Genomic DNA, 19,829 nt, shown 5'->3' with positions numbered 1-19,829 from the left:
CACATTGCTGTATCCATAAGGCCACAAAACCTCATTTTATTTAAATCCACGCTAATAAAATTCAGCATCTTTTAGCAGTGGCGAGAACTTAATTTAGTATGAGTACAATGAGTGTTAGTTGTAACGAAGTAGATCAAATTAAAGTTATATGATTCACATATGCACTGGCAGCTCTTGTATCTTAAACTTTCCTTATTTATGCATGTACCCATAGCTAACATATATCCGTATTTTTGCTTGGTTTTCCTTACTGGACTTCACAGTTTATATTCATAGTGTATTAAATATTAATGCCAATGCACTGTATTACCTTGCTAATGATAATATTTAGTGGATTTTCACCATTTCATCCCACAATTTAGTGGACTCGCTTATATGTGCCTGCTCCTTGTAAAAAGTCATCGATTGAGATTTACTAGAATTAGATGCTGATTGTGAGATAACATACACCTTAAATGATTTACAATGTCATGTTAAATTATTTTGCGACCTCTTCCATTCACTGAAAATGAAATTCATTTGTGGTCTTGTCATTTTTACGTTTGGACACTAGCATTTTGCCCTTGTGCCTTGCAAAAAAATATTTTTTTTATGGGAATGTGTATTCATATTGTTACATTATGGAGTATTATACCTCTTACCAGGCAGTGTATTATTTACAGCTTTATGATTTGTGATTTTTGCTGGTTAAAACTAAAAGATGGCATGGAACCTGAAAGTCTTTACTAAATGATAAGTTAATGCTGAAAATGGAAAAGCTTGCCACTCATTATTATGAGTGATATCATTGAGGATATATTTTAGTTTTGGAATTTGATAATTCTCCTAGGTTAAGATTAATTCTTTAAATGCCGACCCAAATTCGATTGTTTAATTTTGTTTTGTAAAATCGTTCAATTTCAATGTATGTACTAGTATTGCTTATTCGAAGCTTTTTTTTTAGTATTTCTCCTTGTCTGTACCAAATCTGAATATAGTAACAATGGTGCAAGGCAATAAGGCTAGATGACTCGTGCATTTTTTCATAATAGACCCAATGAATAAGTATCTGATAATTACAAAAAATGTATTGGAATGTGTAGCCGAGCTGATCCTTAGAAAAGTATTCCCTAAAATATGCTGATACTATTTTGTGCCAATTTACTTATAACTTGATGCTTTCCTTCTATCACACTGTAATGACTCCACCTCACAGCACAATACTTTTTATGCTCTCACATATCATCATAACAAATGCGTATTATGTATAAAAGGAAATTACTGTGATTCAATATATTTTGAAAATAAATTGTGTATTAGGGACGTATAACTTTAAATTTTGTGAGAAGAAAGTGTACCTGGTGTTTTGATTTTTCCACAAGTCTTGCCACTAAAGTCAATATAGTGTGAAGTGGCCATAGAAGTGGATTATTTTTGAGAAACTGAATGTCCTGCCAGTCACTTTTTGAGCATGTACGTGCATCACGTAGCTCTTGAATTAATATGGCTGTGTTGGGTCCTTTGCTCCATTCCCATGATGGATAGCCAAATTGAATGTCTTTTTTCTTTATTTAGGCATTTTAAAAATTTCATCTTTTTATATCAATTAAATGATGAACCAATTTCGTGTAATTGGCCTCACATGGTGTCTTTATATTGATATGATATTTGTTATCTCTGTTTATTATTCAATTACCAATGAGCTGAAATCATGGTTGTGGCTGGCTAGTCTGAACTTTCAGAATTTTTATCAAAGATTTGATGACAAAGTAAACTCTCTATTATCTGTGTGTGCATTATCCAAGCTTTTCCTTCTAGCACGTTAGAGGTTTAATAAAATTGCAATCGTAAAGATAAATAACTGCTTTGAAACTTGGATATACTTCATTTTAAAATACAAGTTTGAAATACTTGAGTTTTCTTTTAAGTTTTTTTAATTTCTCAAAATAAAAAGTTTTCAGTTGTATTTAATTTTTAAGTGTAAACAATTTTGTGCTATCTATACTTTCCCATTATTGTTTCCCTTGCATTTACTGGCCCTGAGAAATCCATATTCTTTTAAGGCGAGCAAATGCATAGCTTAGCTATGCAATAAATAAATCATAATCTATCTACATTGCATTATTTTAATCAGTATCATATGACAATTATGAATCCTCTTTAGCAATCCTTTTCAATATTTGTCATTATCCAGTAATTTGTTTTTCCTGGGTATGAGGTTTGTTTAGCTTTCTTGGGGAAATGCATTCTGCAATTAACTTGGTGATGATTCGTGTGTTATTGTATACCTATAATTCAACCCTTATAAAAATGGTTGAAAAGCATAAAATAATTGTACTTTTGATTGCTAAAAAATGCATATGAATCACTTGTAATGAAAAAGCAGTCTCTGTGTATATGTTTATATCACAGTCATAATTTATATGTATTTTGGTTATCCACGTATTTCAACTATCTGTGCTTAACCATGCATCCATTGGCATGGATAATCAGAGTTAACTGTTTATGTAATGAATGACCATTAATAGAATTGCCATGGTTCATACAGCACTACTGAAATAAAAATAACTTTCCACAATTGCCGGTTGAAAGAGTTTTGGACTTGAGGAACATTAGTGTTGTAGAATATCTTTTTGGAGTTTGGAGTCAAATTCTTATTTTACTGCTTTGATTTTTTAAATGTGTGCAATCAAGAATACAAATTTCCTTAGCCTTACCTTGCTAACTGTAATGGTGCTTCTACATCATTAATGCAACAATTGTTTTACCTTGTGCCAGTGGTATGCCTGAAGTGTGGTGCATATGTTTATACATTTAGTTCATGGAGTTAATGGACTTTTTTCATGAAATTTTGTAATGGCTTAATTATATTCAATTAATATTTTTACATTTCTAGTAAGTTCTAGTGACATTTCATTTTTTATAGAGGCTGAAAAGACAAAATTTATCTTCTTTGGTCAGAAAAAAACATTTCATACCTTAGTATGTGTGTTAAAACTAAACTTTTTCAATTCAGTTCATTTTCGAGTGAAATTTGCTCATGTGATTTATTGCTTCTATTGGAGAAGAAACTAAACTTCATGGTAATATTTTTCATACAGAAGATCACAATGTATCTAAAGGATTCTGGTTCATTAATGTTATCCTATCATTAAATGGTGCGAGGGGATTTCAAACTTTCCAACCTTTTAAGAATTAGCCATGTTTTGTCCTAAAAAATCTTGCTGTTTTCTATACTGTGATTCATTTAGGGGTTTCAATTGGTAGCCTTATATTTCAGGGAGTGTTTAACATAGTTTTTTTGTGAGGGAATTGTGTGGTAATTAAGATTTTTTCTTCCATCTTGGTCATACTTCTAACTACTAACTGCAGCCTCTCCTAAGCCATTATACTTGTCCATGTTGCTTAACTAGTCAATCTACCCCCAAAATATCTCAGCAATGCTCTGACCTGCATCCAAACTGGGTATATGCTATTTGAACTATCCATGATGGACATTCACCACTTCCTCTTGTCTGTTGTGGTTCATACTGTTATTGCATATTTCATGAAATAGGACCGTGTAACACATCATTTCTGTAAATCAATGCCATTAACCATGGTATTTCTCCCAGAAGTGAATATTTACAGATTTTTTTGACCTGCTTAAGTGTTTGTAATTGCTTTTTAACTTACTGATTGCACCTGTTAAGACAGTAAATTCTTTTGGCATTTCTTGCATGTGGTTTTTTTTTAAGTTTGTGAATATGGGATGAAGGGTATATAATTTGTGTTAAAGTGTACCATTTTATGATTGTCTTGTAATTGTAGTAATTATTCAATTTGTAAAGAGTTAGCATGCATCTCCTGTGCTAAATTTTTATGATCAGACTGCTGCAGCGAGACCTGTTTACTTTAGCACCTTTAAGCATCAATTGAATCCATGTTCTAAGTTATATTATTGAAGACTATTAAGTACCTTAAAAATCTTTGAATTTCCTTTGTTCCTTGCTAATATTTTCAAAATAGAACAATTTACGTTTCAATTTTGTAAGTTTTCAAGTTATGTATTTTCTCATAAAATGCATAATCAATCTTTGCACTTAGTTAAAGGATTATTTCATGCCCAGACACTAGAAAAAGTAAATTGTGAGCATATACTATGCTATCTTGTCTCAGTATAAATAATAGCAGATATTTTATGGCTGATATAGTATAAGGGTGTACATAATTGAAATTTTTTTGACAAATGAATTGATAGGATGATGATTGTGGTGGTTTTATGCTCTAACAAGTGTGATTCATTCATATCATCTCTGCTGTTAATATGTAAAACCAGGAGAAAGAAGACACATGGAAACAAAAAGTAAAGGTTTGCTGGGACATCCGTTTATATTGTTAAAGCTATTGATTCTTGATAGGAAAATTTAAAACTAGAGAAAGAAATATCATAATTTAAAGTACTATTACCTTTTACTATAAGTTACGTCATAGAGTTGTAGAATTTTTTTATAATGCATGGTTTTTTGTTTTCTCATTATGCCTGTTTAAAGTTATCTTTTGTTTAATAAATTGACCAAAGTATGTTAGACTTTTTCTTCATCGATTGTGAATACGGTAATGTTTTTCTTCTTGGTGCACTTATAAGGCTTATGTTTTAGGGTGTGGTATTCTTGTTGAAATCATTTATGTATGCTGGTATGAAAACTTGCTTTGTAAAGCATTATAGCTTTCATTTTGAATGTAGATATTGTAGTAGTATGCAGCCCTATCTACATGACTCGATGGTTGCAGGTGTTAAAATAGCACATTGTGTTTGAAACATTTTGGCCAAAATAATTTCAATAGTTTAATCAAATGTGTAATGTAGACTTTTAAGTTTTTGATTTGAAAAAATTCCATTGAATTATTGGTGCACATGACTCCTAAATGTGTTCACTTTTGGTGAAGCCACTTCTCATTAAAAATGTGAAAGTTTTGTCCTTTATAATACCTATTTTCAAGGCATTTTTATTTACAACATGAAACGTGTTAAATTAAGTGGAGTCACTTGACTACATTGACTTAAAGCCATGAAAATAAAGAGTTAGCATGTCTTTCATATAGGTGTTTGAATCACAATATTAAAAAGTTTGTGTACAAATAAGTTGGATTTTGGGGTTATTATCATCCGGGCCAATTTGACTTCACTGAAAAGCTCCATCAAATAGTAGTGAGAATTCACAATAAAGACATAGTGTGCCCTGGTATAGATAGCTTTTGGAACTTGGAGTGGATCAAAGAGGTCAGGGTGCGTAGTTTCACATTTAAAGGCTATTTTTGTTTCATTTCAGTAATTCAGCTAAATATTACTTAAATATTGAATATGGTGGATAAGTAGATGAAAGGCATGATTGTCGGAATATAAAATAAAAGTTGTTACAGAGCAAAAAAAGAGAAGGCATGCTAGGAGAAAAGAGGGGATGGAATGTTTGCTGATTGTGTGCAGAGTTTATTGTAATTTGAGGTGTTGGGATGTGTCAGAGATAGGAGTAATTAATCGTGGAGCATTTAGTCTTTGTACATCCAAAATCCACCCTAAACAGTAGATCACCAAATAATAACAGTAATTACATAATTATCTGACTGTACTTTTGAATACACTATCCTGGGAGCATAAAATTATTGACTTCACTGTTTTCTCTTCTATAAATTAGCATGGTTAATTTTCAGTTTTACATGATTACAATGTTTGTCTTTAGGAGAGATAATTATAAATCGTATTGTTTTCTTGCATGAAAATGGTCCTCTTGATAGAATTATTCTGGATTTACTACCACACTCTAGACAGCAAACAGTTCCTCTGGTAGAGCTGGAAAACGAAATAAGCTTGCATAGCTGTTAATCAATGAGTTTATACAATCTGTGAAGCTTCCACACTGCACTGTCTTATGGCTTAAAATACATACAGTTTGTTATTCTTGTTGAGGAGAGAGACTCAATCTGATGTTTAATTAAATGAAGACTATCATTCTAGACAGTAAAGGCAGCTTGAAATTTCATGATTTTTGATTCCAAGGATTGGGCAAGGCTAGGCATAGGCTAAAAACAACTTAGCCACAGGCCCAAATACTTTGATCAACTTAATCCTGAGTAAAGACATTCTTCCCTTAGAATTCTAGTTCAAGGTCAAGGGAATAGTCCTGTTTCCATTAACCTTTACTGCTGATGTGGAGTCATGTGCACTGGTGTAGGTTCAAAATATACTGTATTTATAGTATACTCGTGGAGATCATGCAGAATGAATTATGCGCAATTATTTTAATAATGTACAAACTATTCTATATTTATTTTATAAATTGTATTTGTTGTAAAAAAACTTAAAAAGGAAAGCTAAGATATTTTAAGGATGTTAGTCCATAAATCATATTGATATCATAACACTAGGCAAATGGATTCAGTAATTTTTGTTACTTTATAATATCTGGAGTCGACTTTATCCAAAAATATTGTGATTAATGTAGCAAAAAGTGATGGGACCTGTTATTCTTTTCACTTATATACATATTTTTGCACTTAAGAATTGTTTAGAGATAGTGGGAATAATTTCATCTAGTTAGATATTAAAGGCATTTTATAAATCCATGCAGGTGAATAGAACTTTTATTCTGGTTGTTAATTTGAAACTATAATTGTTTGTTAAAGTTTTTGTGTATATTGCACAATCATTGTAATTTTAAAAAATCATAATTTTGTTCTGAATTAATTTGTTAATTTAGTTTCTTTTGCTGATTTTTAACTTTTAAGTCTGTTTTCTACCATAAATATTCGATACTAAATAATAGTCATGAATAAGCATAAAATTAGAAACGACGTACAAAATGATGACCATCAGGTTATATTGGGACTTATGCATTGAAATGTGTATTCTCTTGGGCTGGACTTGTTCTAGGCACCTGTGATGCCTAATTCACTTATATTCTATTGTTTCAGGCTTCACTTCGTGGAAGTAATTGATATCCATTATTGAAATAGAAAGAAAGACTCGTACTTTTCCACAGATTTTATTACCTGATGATGCCGCAAGTCGGTGAAACGCGTTGTGCCGTTTAATAAAATCTGTGGAAAAGTACGAGTCTGTCTTTCTATTTCAATAATGGATACCTAATTCACTTTCTCGTAATTAGCTGCATTGTAGTAATTTGTTGCTTAATTATTCCTTTTGGTCCAATGCAATGGGCAGTTATTCAAGTTTTGGAAGGTTGTTATAATTGGGATGGAATTATTTAGATAAATATGGCTTCTGCTCTTTTGTTCCTGGTAATATATACAAAGTCCACCAAGAATGTTAGTGGGGAAACTGGTTTTATCTCGTTGAATCCATTATTTATTTTTATGTTTTCATTTGATTGTAACTTAAATTTTTCTGTCTTGGTGCAGAATATCGTGCAGAGGGCCAAGAGTTTGGTGTGTATGATAATCGGGATCAAAACTACCGAAGCTATAATTACTCGAGAGGTAACTGAGATTTAAATTTACATAGCTTTAACTAAGGAATGCTGTGATGTGACTAACTTACATATAAATTACCTCCTGGCTTCTTGTTTTTAATTAAATTAAGCTTTTCATTTGCAATTTTATTCATTTTGTATGCTGTTCACTTTTCAAGTAGTATAAATAATGCACGTCATCTTTGTCAATTGTTTCCTTAGCTCATCAGATTTATTGAGGTGTCACTGATTAAAAGTTCCTAGACCTTTCACTGTGTATTTTAATCTCTAATTCCTATCACTTTGATCATGAATTTGCTTAAGAGAACTTAGATTTTGACCCAATTTTGGTGCAATTTGTAAAACAATGTAGCTGTTTGTTCTATAATTATTGTGTTCATATCCCCAGTCCAGGGTCTAAAACTTAAAGACTAATGCAGTCTTGGCAGTGAATGAGTCAAGTTTATTTTTTCATATTTATTTTCAAAGAGCCATAAATGTAATAATAATTGATTGGTTAACAAGTAAATGTATTGCATTATTTACGATGCTCTTTCCGAATATATTCTTAAATATTGACTAACTCAACAGTATTAAGAATAAGGTCATTCATATGGTGTGAGTATTCTTAGAAAGCATTCCAATTTCATTTTCTCCCATAAATGTTAAGGTTGGCAATGAATTTTGGTGGTACATTACACCCATTGTACTTGTTGGGCCATAGGGCTGAAAGAACACTCGAGTTATAGATGTTAATCAAAAGGGTGTCTCATTAGAAGTGTGGTATAAACTTTTGTTACATTTATAATGCATCCGTACGTAATTGCATATATTTACAAATATTTAGTGACTGTATTTAACTAATGTATTGAATTCAGATTTTTTGTGCTATTATCATTATTGATGTTGTTTTAGCCCTTTGGGATTGATGTGAAGTTTCATATGTGATGCGTGTGTTATTATTCCAAATTGTTCTGCATCAAACTTGATGTTGTTGATTCTAACAGTTTTAAAAATAGATGGGTATTACTTATTGGTAGGTGTAGAAATTTCAAATTGATCATTGAATAATGTAGCATTTTAACAGATAAAGAAAATATATTGTAGTCGTATGTTTGGATATTTTTTATGAATAATTAAATTTTTTAATACATTTGTCAGTTTTTACATTCTTTCACCCCTGGGATATCTTCATTAATTTCCATGAATATTGGTGAATGTTATCTTATTAGGCCCTTGTGGTTAATGTGGTGTTTTGTACCATCTAATTGACAATTACTATTTTTAATTTGATTTGTGATATCTATGTAATATAGTGACCTAAGTTCATTTGTAATGATGGAGTAATACTTCAGAATATAAATGAAGAGACAATAGTCAACAGAAACAATTCTACCCAGTTTTTTATGCAAGTTTGTACTTTTTATTACATTAAATTGTGTGGAATCTGTAAATATGAGCAACCTTGTAGTAAAATCATTTCTAATTCTCACAACCACTTACTCCTGCAATATTTGAGGGCCTGTCCAATAGTTTTCTGTTGACCAATGCATTATCAATGTCATATCACTTTTTATGCAGCATTTCAATAATCCTTTTATTACAGATTGTGTCAGTACATGTTGTCATAGTGTTTCCATCCAGAATACATACAAAATAAGCCATCCAAGCTGTCATTACTTGTCCAAATATTTACGTTAAATTGTGTATTTTGTTCATTAAAACATGTAGAAATCCATATTTGTGTGTTCTTCTTTGTAAAAGAGTACATACTTTGCCATAAATACACATGACACCATACTTTTTCATCGTGCAAATACATCAATTATTTAAACACACCGCTCAATTCATATTCTTCATCTGTGTTGTTCTCTTTATTATTGGATGGATATGCCAGTAGTTACTATCGTTGAATTTTCTGGCATTGTACCCAGCCTACCTAGTTGACTATCATTAATTGTAAGAACTGTTGTGTGATAAATAAATAAAATAATAATTTTTGTAGTGTTCAGCAAGGTGTGGTGACTTAATAGTTAATCTCTGAACCTTTCTAACCATGCTTTGCAAAGGAAACCAAGGACGTGGAGGTGATTATGGTAACAACTATCCGCAAAAGAAGGCCTATGCTGACCCAGCTGGTGAGTGGCCCAACGTGGGAGAGTCGCAGGCACCGGCATATGATCAGCGTTCCCCACCCCCTCCTCTCAATGGGGCGGATAGATGGGGTGGAGACCGTGATGGCTACCGAAGGTTTGTTCATATTAATCTTAAAAGAGAAGTCCTACTCAACCTATAGTACAAGGGTCATCCGGAAAGTAGTACCCGTTCGTGAAATAAAGACACAAAAGTAAATATTAACAAACATAAAAAATTTTATTTGAAAGAGGATACTTTAAACTACTTCTCAACATAATCTCCAAGCAAATTAAGGCATTTGTCATAACGTGTGACAAGTTTCTGTATTCCTGCTGCATAGTCCTTCGCCGCCAGCTCATTGAGATACGCGAGGGACCCATCTTGCACAAATTTTTGCATAATGCAGATGGTGTTTAACAATTTCATGAACAATTGTTCGAGAAACATTGGGAAAATGCTCACAGATGTCATCAATTGTGACGCGCCGATCGTTCCTCACGAATTCGTCAACTGAGCTCACCAGTTGGTCTGTAATGACAGACGGTCTCCCCGAACGCTCATCGTCGTGTGTGTTCCCCCTCCCCATGTTGAAGTTGCGACACCACCGCCGAACAGACGACTCGTCCATTACATTGTCTCCATACACCTCCTTTAATTGGCGATGAATATCACATGGGCGAACGTTTCTTGCATTGAGGAATTTAATCACTGCCCTCACTTCACAACTGGCGGCGTTCTCAATTTTTTTAAACATTGTAAACAATCACAGAAACAACACAGGCAATGCTAGCGTCACGCAACTTGGCTCAGAGAAGGCAGACAAGCCACTGAAGCTATCTGACCTCGTCCAGCGGCTACTCGCGTCGTCAGCACTTCATGCGGCACGAACGGGTACTACTTTCCGGATGACCCTCGTAGAATCCTAATGTACCAAGTGTTGTAAACTGTTGATAAGTTACCTTATATCCTTCAGGGCTGAAAAGTTATATAGTTATGTGAATGGAGAAGAGTGAACCTCTCAATTAAAATTTTGAACTGGAATGTTAATGAATTAAATGTGTAGCTCTTAAGGTTATGCTTAGTGTAATTTATTTTAATTATCCTGCTTCCAGCATTTAGTATTTACTGCTATGAAATGGTCCTCCAAATTTTAATCCTCATGGATTTGGAATTAAATTTTGCTCAAAAATGAGAGCTTAGTTAAGAGTGAAAATTAATCAATTATTTTGGTCAAAAATGAAATCAAATTATTTATATTTATTTTCTAATGTAACTTTGCTGTCATATTAGGATCTGCAGCTACTTTTTTTGTATTAAAAGTAGGTACTACTTGGAGGGCAGTGTTATTTTTGCTGTATTAATTTTACTTCATGAAGTTCTAAATTTAAGTATGACTGGACAAAAGTTGCTGTAATAATCATCTCTCACAGATCTCTCACACTAAAGACTAAGTCCCCAAAAACGAGAGGAGTGGAGTGTATGAGTTAAAGTGCTCAGATTGTAGCACAAAGTATATTGGGCAAACAGGACGGAAATTTAAAGAAAGGATTAAAGAACACCAAACATGTGTAAAAAATAAGAACATAACATCCCTCTTTGCAAAGCACCTCATCGAAAGTGACCACAAAGTGACTTTGTGACAAAAAGTATTCATTTTAAAGAAAAAGGTCAAAGGCTCGATGCTTTGGAGCAGTTAGAAATTTTTAAATGTGTCCGTTGGAAAGATGATCTTGCCAACGAAATTTTGTATCCCTCCCACTCCCCACTCCTAGACCTACCACTCTTCCAAATCAAAAATGTAATTCTCTTTTCTTCCCAGCTACATTGTAACCTTTTTACCCCTCCAACCTCCCTCTCTGACCAACCCCCCCCCTCCTATGATCAGAAGGTATATATAGCCAGCGTGCTTCTATGAGGACCACCTGATGATGACGTTCAACGTCGAAACCTGGGTCGTGTTTTTAAATAAAGTGTGTGGAATTACAAAGTCAATTATTTCATTACATTTCAATATGTTATGCAAATTCCACAAAGTTACGCCTGAGACAACAAAAAAAAATAATCATTGAAGTTTTTTGATTAAGGGGGGATGGGCTATCATAATTTTCTGGGAGATTTTAAATTATCTCATCATATAATAAATTATGAAGTCTTACCACGTAATTTAATTCAGTAGGACAGTTAGTGATAAGTTTGATATAGCCACTAAATGTAATGAAAAGTGCATTGATCTTCAAATTTGTTTCCCATAAGTTCATTATAGTATAAAAAATAGGAATTAAGCATGCAAACTCAAGCTTATCGTGATTTAAGTTTTTGCTCAAATTTTTTGAAGTCCCTTTGTCGTACCAATTTTCAACAAAAAACTTTGATATTCTTAAGTAATGCGACTGAATTTGTCACTAGATAGTGCAAGCTTGGTTTGAATTTTGAGTTTAATCTTGTCATCTGATTGGTCTGTAGTTTTTGAAAGAACACTATTGTTGATTTTAGTTTTATTATCACCCTTAATTTGATTAATTTTTGTCTTAGGGATGGATGGAGTGGGGGTGGAGGCAATGGTGGCGGCCGCTCAAGTGCAGGTCGCTGGAATGACCCCATGCCAAGGGGGGGCAATGGTGGTGGCGGAGGAGGGGGGGGTCGCTGGAGCGACAACACCCCCCTGGCCCGCAATGACCGTTGGACTGAACCACCGCCTCGCAGCAACCGCTGGAAGGAAGGGGGAGGATACAATGACTGGCTCACTCCAACCGCCCGGGATGAGCGTCTGGAGGTGGAACTCTTCGGCACAGGAAACACAGGGATTAACTTCAACAAGTACGAAGACATCCCTGTGGAGGCGACAGGGGAAGAGGTGCCCCCACATATCAGCAGTGTAAGTATTGCCAGCAGTTAAACTGCAACTGTTAAAACTATTGGTTGTGCAAATGTGCCAGTCTTGATGTCATTTGCATCAAATAAAATGGTTTTATTGCATGTTTCTGAATTTTCACTCATTGTGGTTTGTCTGTGAAGTCAGATGGCCTTGTATTCTGAAAATTTCAACCTAATCCCATATTAAAAATAGCTTGAATCTTTTGGAAATTTTAGAAAATTTTCCATCATTTCCCTATAGTTACTTCTTCCGATGGCATAAATCTCAAAATGGTGTATTATGTTTGTATCTTAAGTAAAATGAATAGCTTGCTATTTAAAATTTGCCCTTATGAAGTTAAAATACCATTCTAACCTAAGGTCATACAAATTAAGTTGCTCACATTAATTCACTGATAATAATATTTTTATGTTGATGATTGAATACATCTCTTCAAGAAAAGTTGTTGAATGCAGTCCCTGTCATAGTGATGTATGCCCATATTCACTGCCATCAGTACAACCATGTTATGTCATTGTCATGATCTTTTAATGATACAATTTACTGTTGTGGTGTACTGTGTGTATGAAATGGAAATAAATACTTCCATATGAACTTGACACCATTATTAAAAAATTATGAAATTTTTATCCTAGCCATCATTATTGATGTGTAAATCTTTCTGATATTCCATATTATTCATAATCTTTTCAGTAATTTCTTTGTATTGGTTGTGCACTTAGATGGTGCTATCCATTTGTAAAAGGAATGATCTCTAAGCAAGAAGACTAAATTGATGTGATCAGTGTATTACTATTGGTATTAAATATTACCTTTCATTTTCAAATTGATTTTGATAGCTTTCTATTCTGGTATTAGCTATAATAAAGGGAAAATATTTATAAAATGGAAAAAAATATTTGCATATTGACTCAGAAGCCATGGTAAAATCAGAAAACTGTTTTTTGGTGTATTTAAAATTGGTTTCAATCACCAGGATCAAATAATTTTCCTGTAAGTTGTGTCTCACCATCTGATCCCATGAGATTTTATGGAATACATCTCAAATGAAAATGTTTAAGTTGTAATACATAATTAAACAGAAAAAAATGCTTACAAAACTAAATTCTAAGGCTTAATGCTCAAATTTAATCTTTTAAGAGTAAATTTCAATTAGTGCAACTGAATAATTGACTTTATACTTCCCATTATTTTTGGCAAATACACCCATATGCAAGAAAAGATCAGCTAATTTTTGTTGGCTGTGATTTTTATTGATAAAAAATATAAGGGTCATTTATATTTTTTCAAAGGACACTGGATGCGTCAATTCATTTTATTAATGACATTTAACTTCCTAAATTTCCTAAATAAGTAACCTCTCAAAGTTATAATTTAAAAAAAAAATCCTTTCATCTGATTTAATATTATTTTTTACTTCACTTACAGTTTGAGGATATTAAGATGACGGAGATAATTCAAAACAACATTGCGTTGGCTAGATATGACAAGCCTACTCCTGTACAGGTAGGTCATTTATTATTATGTTGAATGCTCTCTGTTGGTACTGTTTGAGTGTTTATCAAAATTGATGCTAACTATTTGATCGTTTTTGTTTTAGAAATACGCAATACCCATAATAATGGGCCGCCGTGATCTCATGGCTTGTGCTCAAACTGGTAGTGGAAAAACTGCAGCCTTCCTTGTGCCAATTTTGAACCAAATGTATGAAAATGGTCCATCAGCAAATGCAAGGGTAAGATGAGTAAAATGTTGACTGTCCCAAAATTAAATTTTTTAAGCACTAATACAAGTATAAAAATGTATTTAATAATATTTGTTGACCTAGACGCATGCAGTGGACTCTTAATGGGTTCATTTTTAAAGCCACCCAGGATACAGAACATACTAACCAGCAGAATTTTCAATCCAGGTTTAACCTTTCGTAGCAACTTGTAATGTTGGTAGTGTAAAGTGTCGGTAACATATGGCCTAGTAGATAACTTAAAGGGGAGTACAATATGAGCAGTAACTTTTTACTTTTGCTCATACCTTTTGAGCCATTTCCTCCACATATATGTTGAACAGGATGTGATAATATACGCTATTCTTCCCAACATTATCCATTCTGATCCAGCACCATTTGCACCTGAGCAGTCTGAGACATGTACAGATAATGAATGAGTCTCCTATCCTTCCATGTACTTGTATTCTTTGCAATACATTCATTAGTTCTATCCAATTCAATCTATTGAACCCATTCTTGAACTCTAAGAAGCGCATGATGAATACATCCTGATTATATTCTCTGTTCTTCTATATTGTAGACCTCATTATTGCCATGGCATCCCACATGCCTTTCTTCTTTCTAAACCTAAACTGATCATCCCTTAAGTAACAATTTACTCTGCACTCTATCCTCTCATTGTTCTAGTCCTAACATATGACTGCCTCTCCCTTTTTTGCTATAGGAAATATGATACGAGGGATTTCTGTTCAATTTTCTCTTTTGATAAATGCTGTAAGTTAGTTCATAGAAATATACCTCACATAATCTCATAAATCTTTTAATAGTTCCATGACGATGATGGTGGTTACTCCTACTGCATTATTTGATTTCAATTATCTTAATGCCTTTTCTATCTCACCATCAGGTATGCCCCATCCTAAGCTATCTGCATCTGTCATACCATCTTTCTATGGTTAATCTTGCTAGCCTAATGTGTCTACTATGTATCTATATACGAGGAATCCATTCCGATTGCAAAATCCATCCGATTCCATCTCTCTTTATTCTTTCCTGGTTCAATTAACCTGCATTTCCTGATTTACCTTGTTAGCAATGATTTTCCAATTTAACTTCCCGACAGGAGCACCCAGGATTATATCCTATTTAACTGATCATATACCCTATAGACTTCTTCCTCCCTATGATTGCTAGGTGACATGTAGGCCTAAACATTGAACAAACTCATTGGTTTGGCTCCTACTTTAATAATATTCCATAAGTCACTTGCCCTGTTTACTATGCTTCCTATACCTTTTGTTCAATACTCCTTTTTCCTACCCCTCCTTGTGCTCCTGTTGTATGTCACTCAATAATATTGCTCCAGTTATTCCCTTTATCCCGTCAGTTAACATCCATGAACCCAAAAATAATTATTTCATTTCTCCTCTCTCTCAATTTGTATCTTCTAATACTGTCCCTAACATTCCTAGTCCTTATTCCAACTAGTTTGGTTGTCTTCTGTGCTGCTGTTGTCACTTCCTCTTTGAAAGGATTTTGTGCGACAATTGCTGCAGGAGCAGTGACTTCCCCATTGCTTGGCATGACCCATGGCCAATGAGTAGTTTTTTAATGTGACACTATCAATCAAATGGCCACCCCATTGGGGTCAGAGGGCTTTGCAGCCACCTCACTGAGAAACAGACACTACATTGACTACATTTCTTCTAGTTCCAACCCTTCAACTTATCTGGTATGGGTGACCCTACCAGGAGTAATTATCATTGCTCCCACTAGCACAGCTCTAGGGGGTGTCATTAGAGTGCATAGGCCTTTCCACTACATCAAGGTTGTAGTCCATGGGAATTAACCTTTGCATGGTATATTTGTGGAAATAAAATTGTTCATGAAAATACAATAATTTTTTAATAAAAATGCTATTTACTGTAATAGTGTTCAAGAGGAATGTTCAGCATTGGCAGATATCCTGAACACACTGATGACAATTTACCTGGCAATGGTCATTGTGTTGACAGAAATTTCTGATAAGCAAGAAATTCAAAGTAAAAAATAAGTGAAAGCAAAACTGAAACATGTAAATTATTAAAATTTCTTAAAGCTCTCCTACTTTACCTACACAGTATATTCTGAATACTTTTCAAAATAATATTTTTCGTCCTTTTTTCCTTATGTCAAACATTCAAAATAAGTAACCAAAACGTGTCGACTGTAATTGTTTATGTGAATTGAGCTGAGATCTCTCAAAGGAATGGAAATGTTGAAGAGGAGATTGTGCTTCTAGGGAATATCTCAATGAGAGTCCACTGCAATGAGACCGAACTGTGAAAATAAATTTTATCAGAAAATCATATGTAGTGCTTCTGGCAATTTTAAGAGGGCTTAAGCGTTATATGCCTGTTATACAACATGATGTTTGCCTGGAGTATCATTTACTTCATGTAATGATTGCCAATGTTTTATTGTTGAGTGGCATAGTTAAAAGAAACATTGTGGAACTACTTTTTAGAGAATAATTGCTAAAATACATGCTAGTATTTGGATTACTTTAATCTATAAATGTAAACAGTCTGTGTGTGTCGACTGAATCCACTTCTCTTTTTCTACTTGTTCAGTCTTATCCTAGGAGGAAGCAGTATCCTCATGCTTTAATTCTGGCTCCAACCCGTGAGCTTGCAACCCAAATTTGGGAAGAAGCACGCAAATTTGCATATCGTTCCAGGCTGAGGCCATGCGTTGTGTAAGTATATTATTTTTACCCCATGGACCTTGCTTACTTTTGCCTAATATTTCCAATTGTTTCCCATCTGTTCTCAAATTTGGTAATGAACTGATAATTAGGGTGAATTTCCATTAATTTTTGGGCCATTCTTAGGGGAAATAGTATTAGTCAGGCGAAGTTATTGTTAATTTTTCTGCATCCTTTTTATGACCAAAAAAGGAAAACTCAGTTGGTCTATTAGCATTATGCATTAAAACCTAGCTCTGCATTTTTATAAAATATGTTAAATGTAAGAATCCAGTCTTTCATGTTCTTATATTTTTATGGGCATAGTTGAGAAAATTCGACAAAATGCTTAGTATAATGTAGTACAGGAATAACTTATCAACCTGGATTATTCAATTCAAATGATATATTTGAATGTCCAAAATTTGTATCTGCCTCTTGTTTATGAACCAATCGTTTACTAAACTGTTCTTGGTACATTACTCATTAAATTTAGATTCCAAGTACAAGCCTTACTCATCATACCAGGATTCCTGTAGTTCTATCTTTGGGGGCCTTCAATGATTATTAAAATATTACCAGATTGTGTGTATATGCATTTGTGAAGATATTTCATGATGAACTAGTAGTAGTTATTTAATTCTAAATTAATTGTGGAAAATAGATATCAAAATAAAAATATTTATATCATTATCAATATTTGCCGTTAAATTTTTTTCCTTTGATAATTTATACACAACCCTCAATTTTACACAAACCTTGTTACACACATTCATACACTGGTTCCTTCAAAGATGTTTACAAGATTTCACTGTATGGTTTCTCTCCATCTTTTTTACAGCTATGGTGGTGCCAATGTAATGGAGCAGGCTCGTGAACTGGAGCGTGGCTGTCACCTGCTTGTTGCTACTCCTGGTCGTTTGGTTGATATGATTGACAGAGGCAAAATTGGTCTTGACCAGTGCAAGTATGTAATTGATGCTTAATCTTATATCAATTTGTGCATGTTATCCTCGAAGGAAAAAAGTCAACACTAACAAGTCAATTACTAACAAGTTCAGTATTCACATTAGCTGATGTAATACCATTAGCCCCTTATTCGTTCCCCATATTGCTGAATTTTTCTTGGAAAGAAATGAAAATAAACTAAAATGTATTTGAGAAACAATGATAGTATATTGAAAAAGACTACTAAACCCTCCCATATTAATTGTTATCTAATATATTTCCAAGCACCACCATGCTAAAATGTACGTATGTAATTATTTTTCAGATTTTTAGTACTTGATGAGGCTGATCGTATGTTGGATATGGGGTTTGAACCTCAAATTCGCCGCATTGTGCAGAAAGACACTATGCCTGCCACAGGGGACCGTCAAACCCTTATGTTCTCAGCTACATTTCCAAAAGAAATTCAGGTAGGTTACTTGAAAAAATTAATTAATATTTGAAGGTTAATGCAGCCTTGCTCCTAACTCCTCAAGGGTAAATTCTTCGTGCCAATTGTCAAGTAATCACAATTTCAAGTTATATTGTGCATTAAAAAAAAAGTTTTTGATTGTTTCAAGGCTGTAAGATTTTAACCAAATGGCTTGCACCAAAAACTGAAGTCCATTGCACTTGGTTTCTCCAGGGTTGAAGAAATGTGATTAAAATGTTTCGTAACATCTTGCATTTTTTTTATTTATTAAATTCCGTGTGTGGGATTGTGAATCTCTTTTCATCCACCTTCTTGATGATTAATGATCTCGGAGGTCAGCATAAAAGAGTATAGCAATGACTTGGGTAGCGAACATTTTGCAAAAAAAATATATTTTGCAAGTGTGACTTCTCAAGCTACATTTTTTCGTGATTTTTTTCAGCTGCAACAATTTTGACTCCAATATCCATCAAACATTATGATGAATATAATATTAATTTTTCTTACGTATAATTTAACATCTTATAATTCGTGTACTATTGCATCATAATTTCTTACATACATTTCTATTGATATATTTTTTCCAAGCTGTTAACTGTTTTTAAATGACAGTAATGATTGTTGTAATTTTCAAGCATTAATTTTAAGACTTTGAACTTTTTGCTACCCCTTCTATAATGAGTAATGCTTCTTCAGACTATTAGGTTAAATCTTTTAAAGGAGACAATGGCTTGTGGTCTGTAATAAATAAGTTTTAAAAATATAATTCGTGAAATTTTGTGCTTTTGAATGTTAATGTTATGTCACGTTATAGTATTTTTTTAGAGGTTCTTGAAAAATGAAGGAATACTCAAATATTATTTTAAGGGTCACCCAGGGAGTGAAATATTAAATACTAAAATTTATATCTGCACTAACTTAAATCTGAGTGTATGCATTTTAATTTCTTTCTAATGTTCTAAAAAAACTTGTGTATTCATTTTTCTGTAGATGTTGGCTCGAGAATTTTTGGATAACTACATCTTCTTGGCTGTGGGCCGTGTTGGATCCACTTCTGAGAATATCACCCAGAAAATTGTTTGGGTGGATGAAGAAGAAAAACGCTCTTTCCTTCTTGATCTCCTTAGCACCAATAGTAATGAGGAGTGTGAGTCATTTTATTCATGTTTTGGTTGATGTATTATTATGTGTGCCTGTCACAACGTGGCAAAATATTTCATTTTTAGTTTTTTGGCTATTTTGGAAATAAAAATAGTTAAAGGACTTAAAATGCACCAAATCCAAAGTAAGCCTTGGCAAGTTTAAACTGGAAAAAACCTTTGAAACAGCAGTAGTGATGTGGGCATATAAATCCTCATGGAAAGTGTGTCCATCAGGCATAAATAATGTGAATAATTATTGATTAAAATTCTTAATTATTCCTACTGGTCTTTCACCCACAAGAGGAAGTGTCTACTCAATGATTTGCATTACAATTCAAAGCTTTTTTATAGTTTTACTAGCTGTTTAAGTTAAAGGGT

General features: G+C 33.4%; 1 protein-coding gene across 4 annotated transcripts in view; it reads left to right on the top strand.

Annotated features, from left to right (window-relative positions):
• The window catches only part of bel (ATP-dependent RNA helicase bel), a 38,758-nt gene that overhangs the window by 4,600 nt on the left and 14,329 nt on the right, over positions 1-19,829 (top strand). For 3 of the 4 annotated variants that reach the window (XM_071599420.1, XM_071599423.1, XM_071599419.1), the window contains exons 3-11: positions 7,378-7,455; positions 9,497-9,677; positions 12,096-12,438; positions 13,867-13,944; positions 14,039-14,173; positions 16,777-16,901; positions 17,731-17,856; positions 18,163-18,307; positions 19,300-19,456. In XM_071599420.1, coding sequence (XP_071455521.1) covers positions 7,378-7,455; positions 9,497-9,677; positions 12,096-12,438; positions 13,867-13,944; positions 14,039-14,173; positions 16,777-16,901; positions 17,731-17,856; positions 18,163-18,307; positions 19,300-19,456 — 1,368 coding nt within the window. The remainder of the gene's footprint in view (positions 1-7,377; positions 7,456-9,496; positions 9,678-12,095; positions 12,439-13,866; positions 13,945-14,038; positions 14,174-16,776; positions 16,902-17,730; positions 17,857-18,162; positions 18,308-19,299; positions 19,457-19,829) is intronic. The other variant, XM_071599424.1, reaches the window with a different exon arrangement.

This window comes from Hetaerina americana, unplaced genomic scaffold (genome assembly GCF_022747635.1).
Source record: "Hetaerina americana unplaced genomic scaffold, ioHetAmer1.1.p SCAF_11, whole genome shotgun sequence".
In the NCBI taxonomy this organism is placed as follows: Eukaryota; Metazoa; Arthropoda; class Insecta; order Odonata; family Calopterygidae; genus Hetaerina; species Hetaerina americana.
Note: the sequence above shows the minus strand (reverse complement) of the source record. Positions and strands in the feature narration are given on the sequence as shown.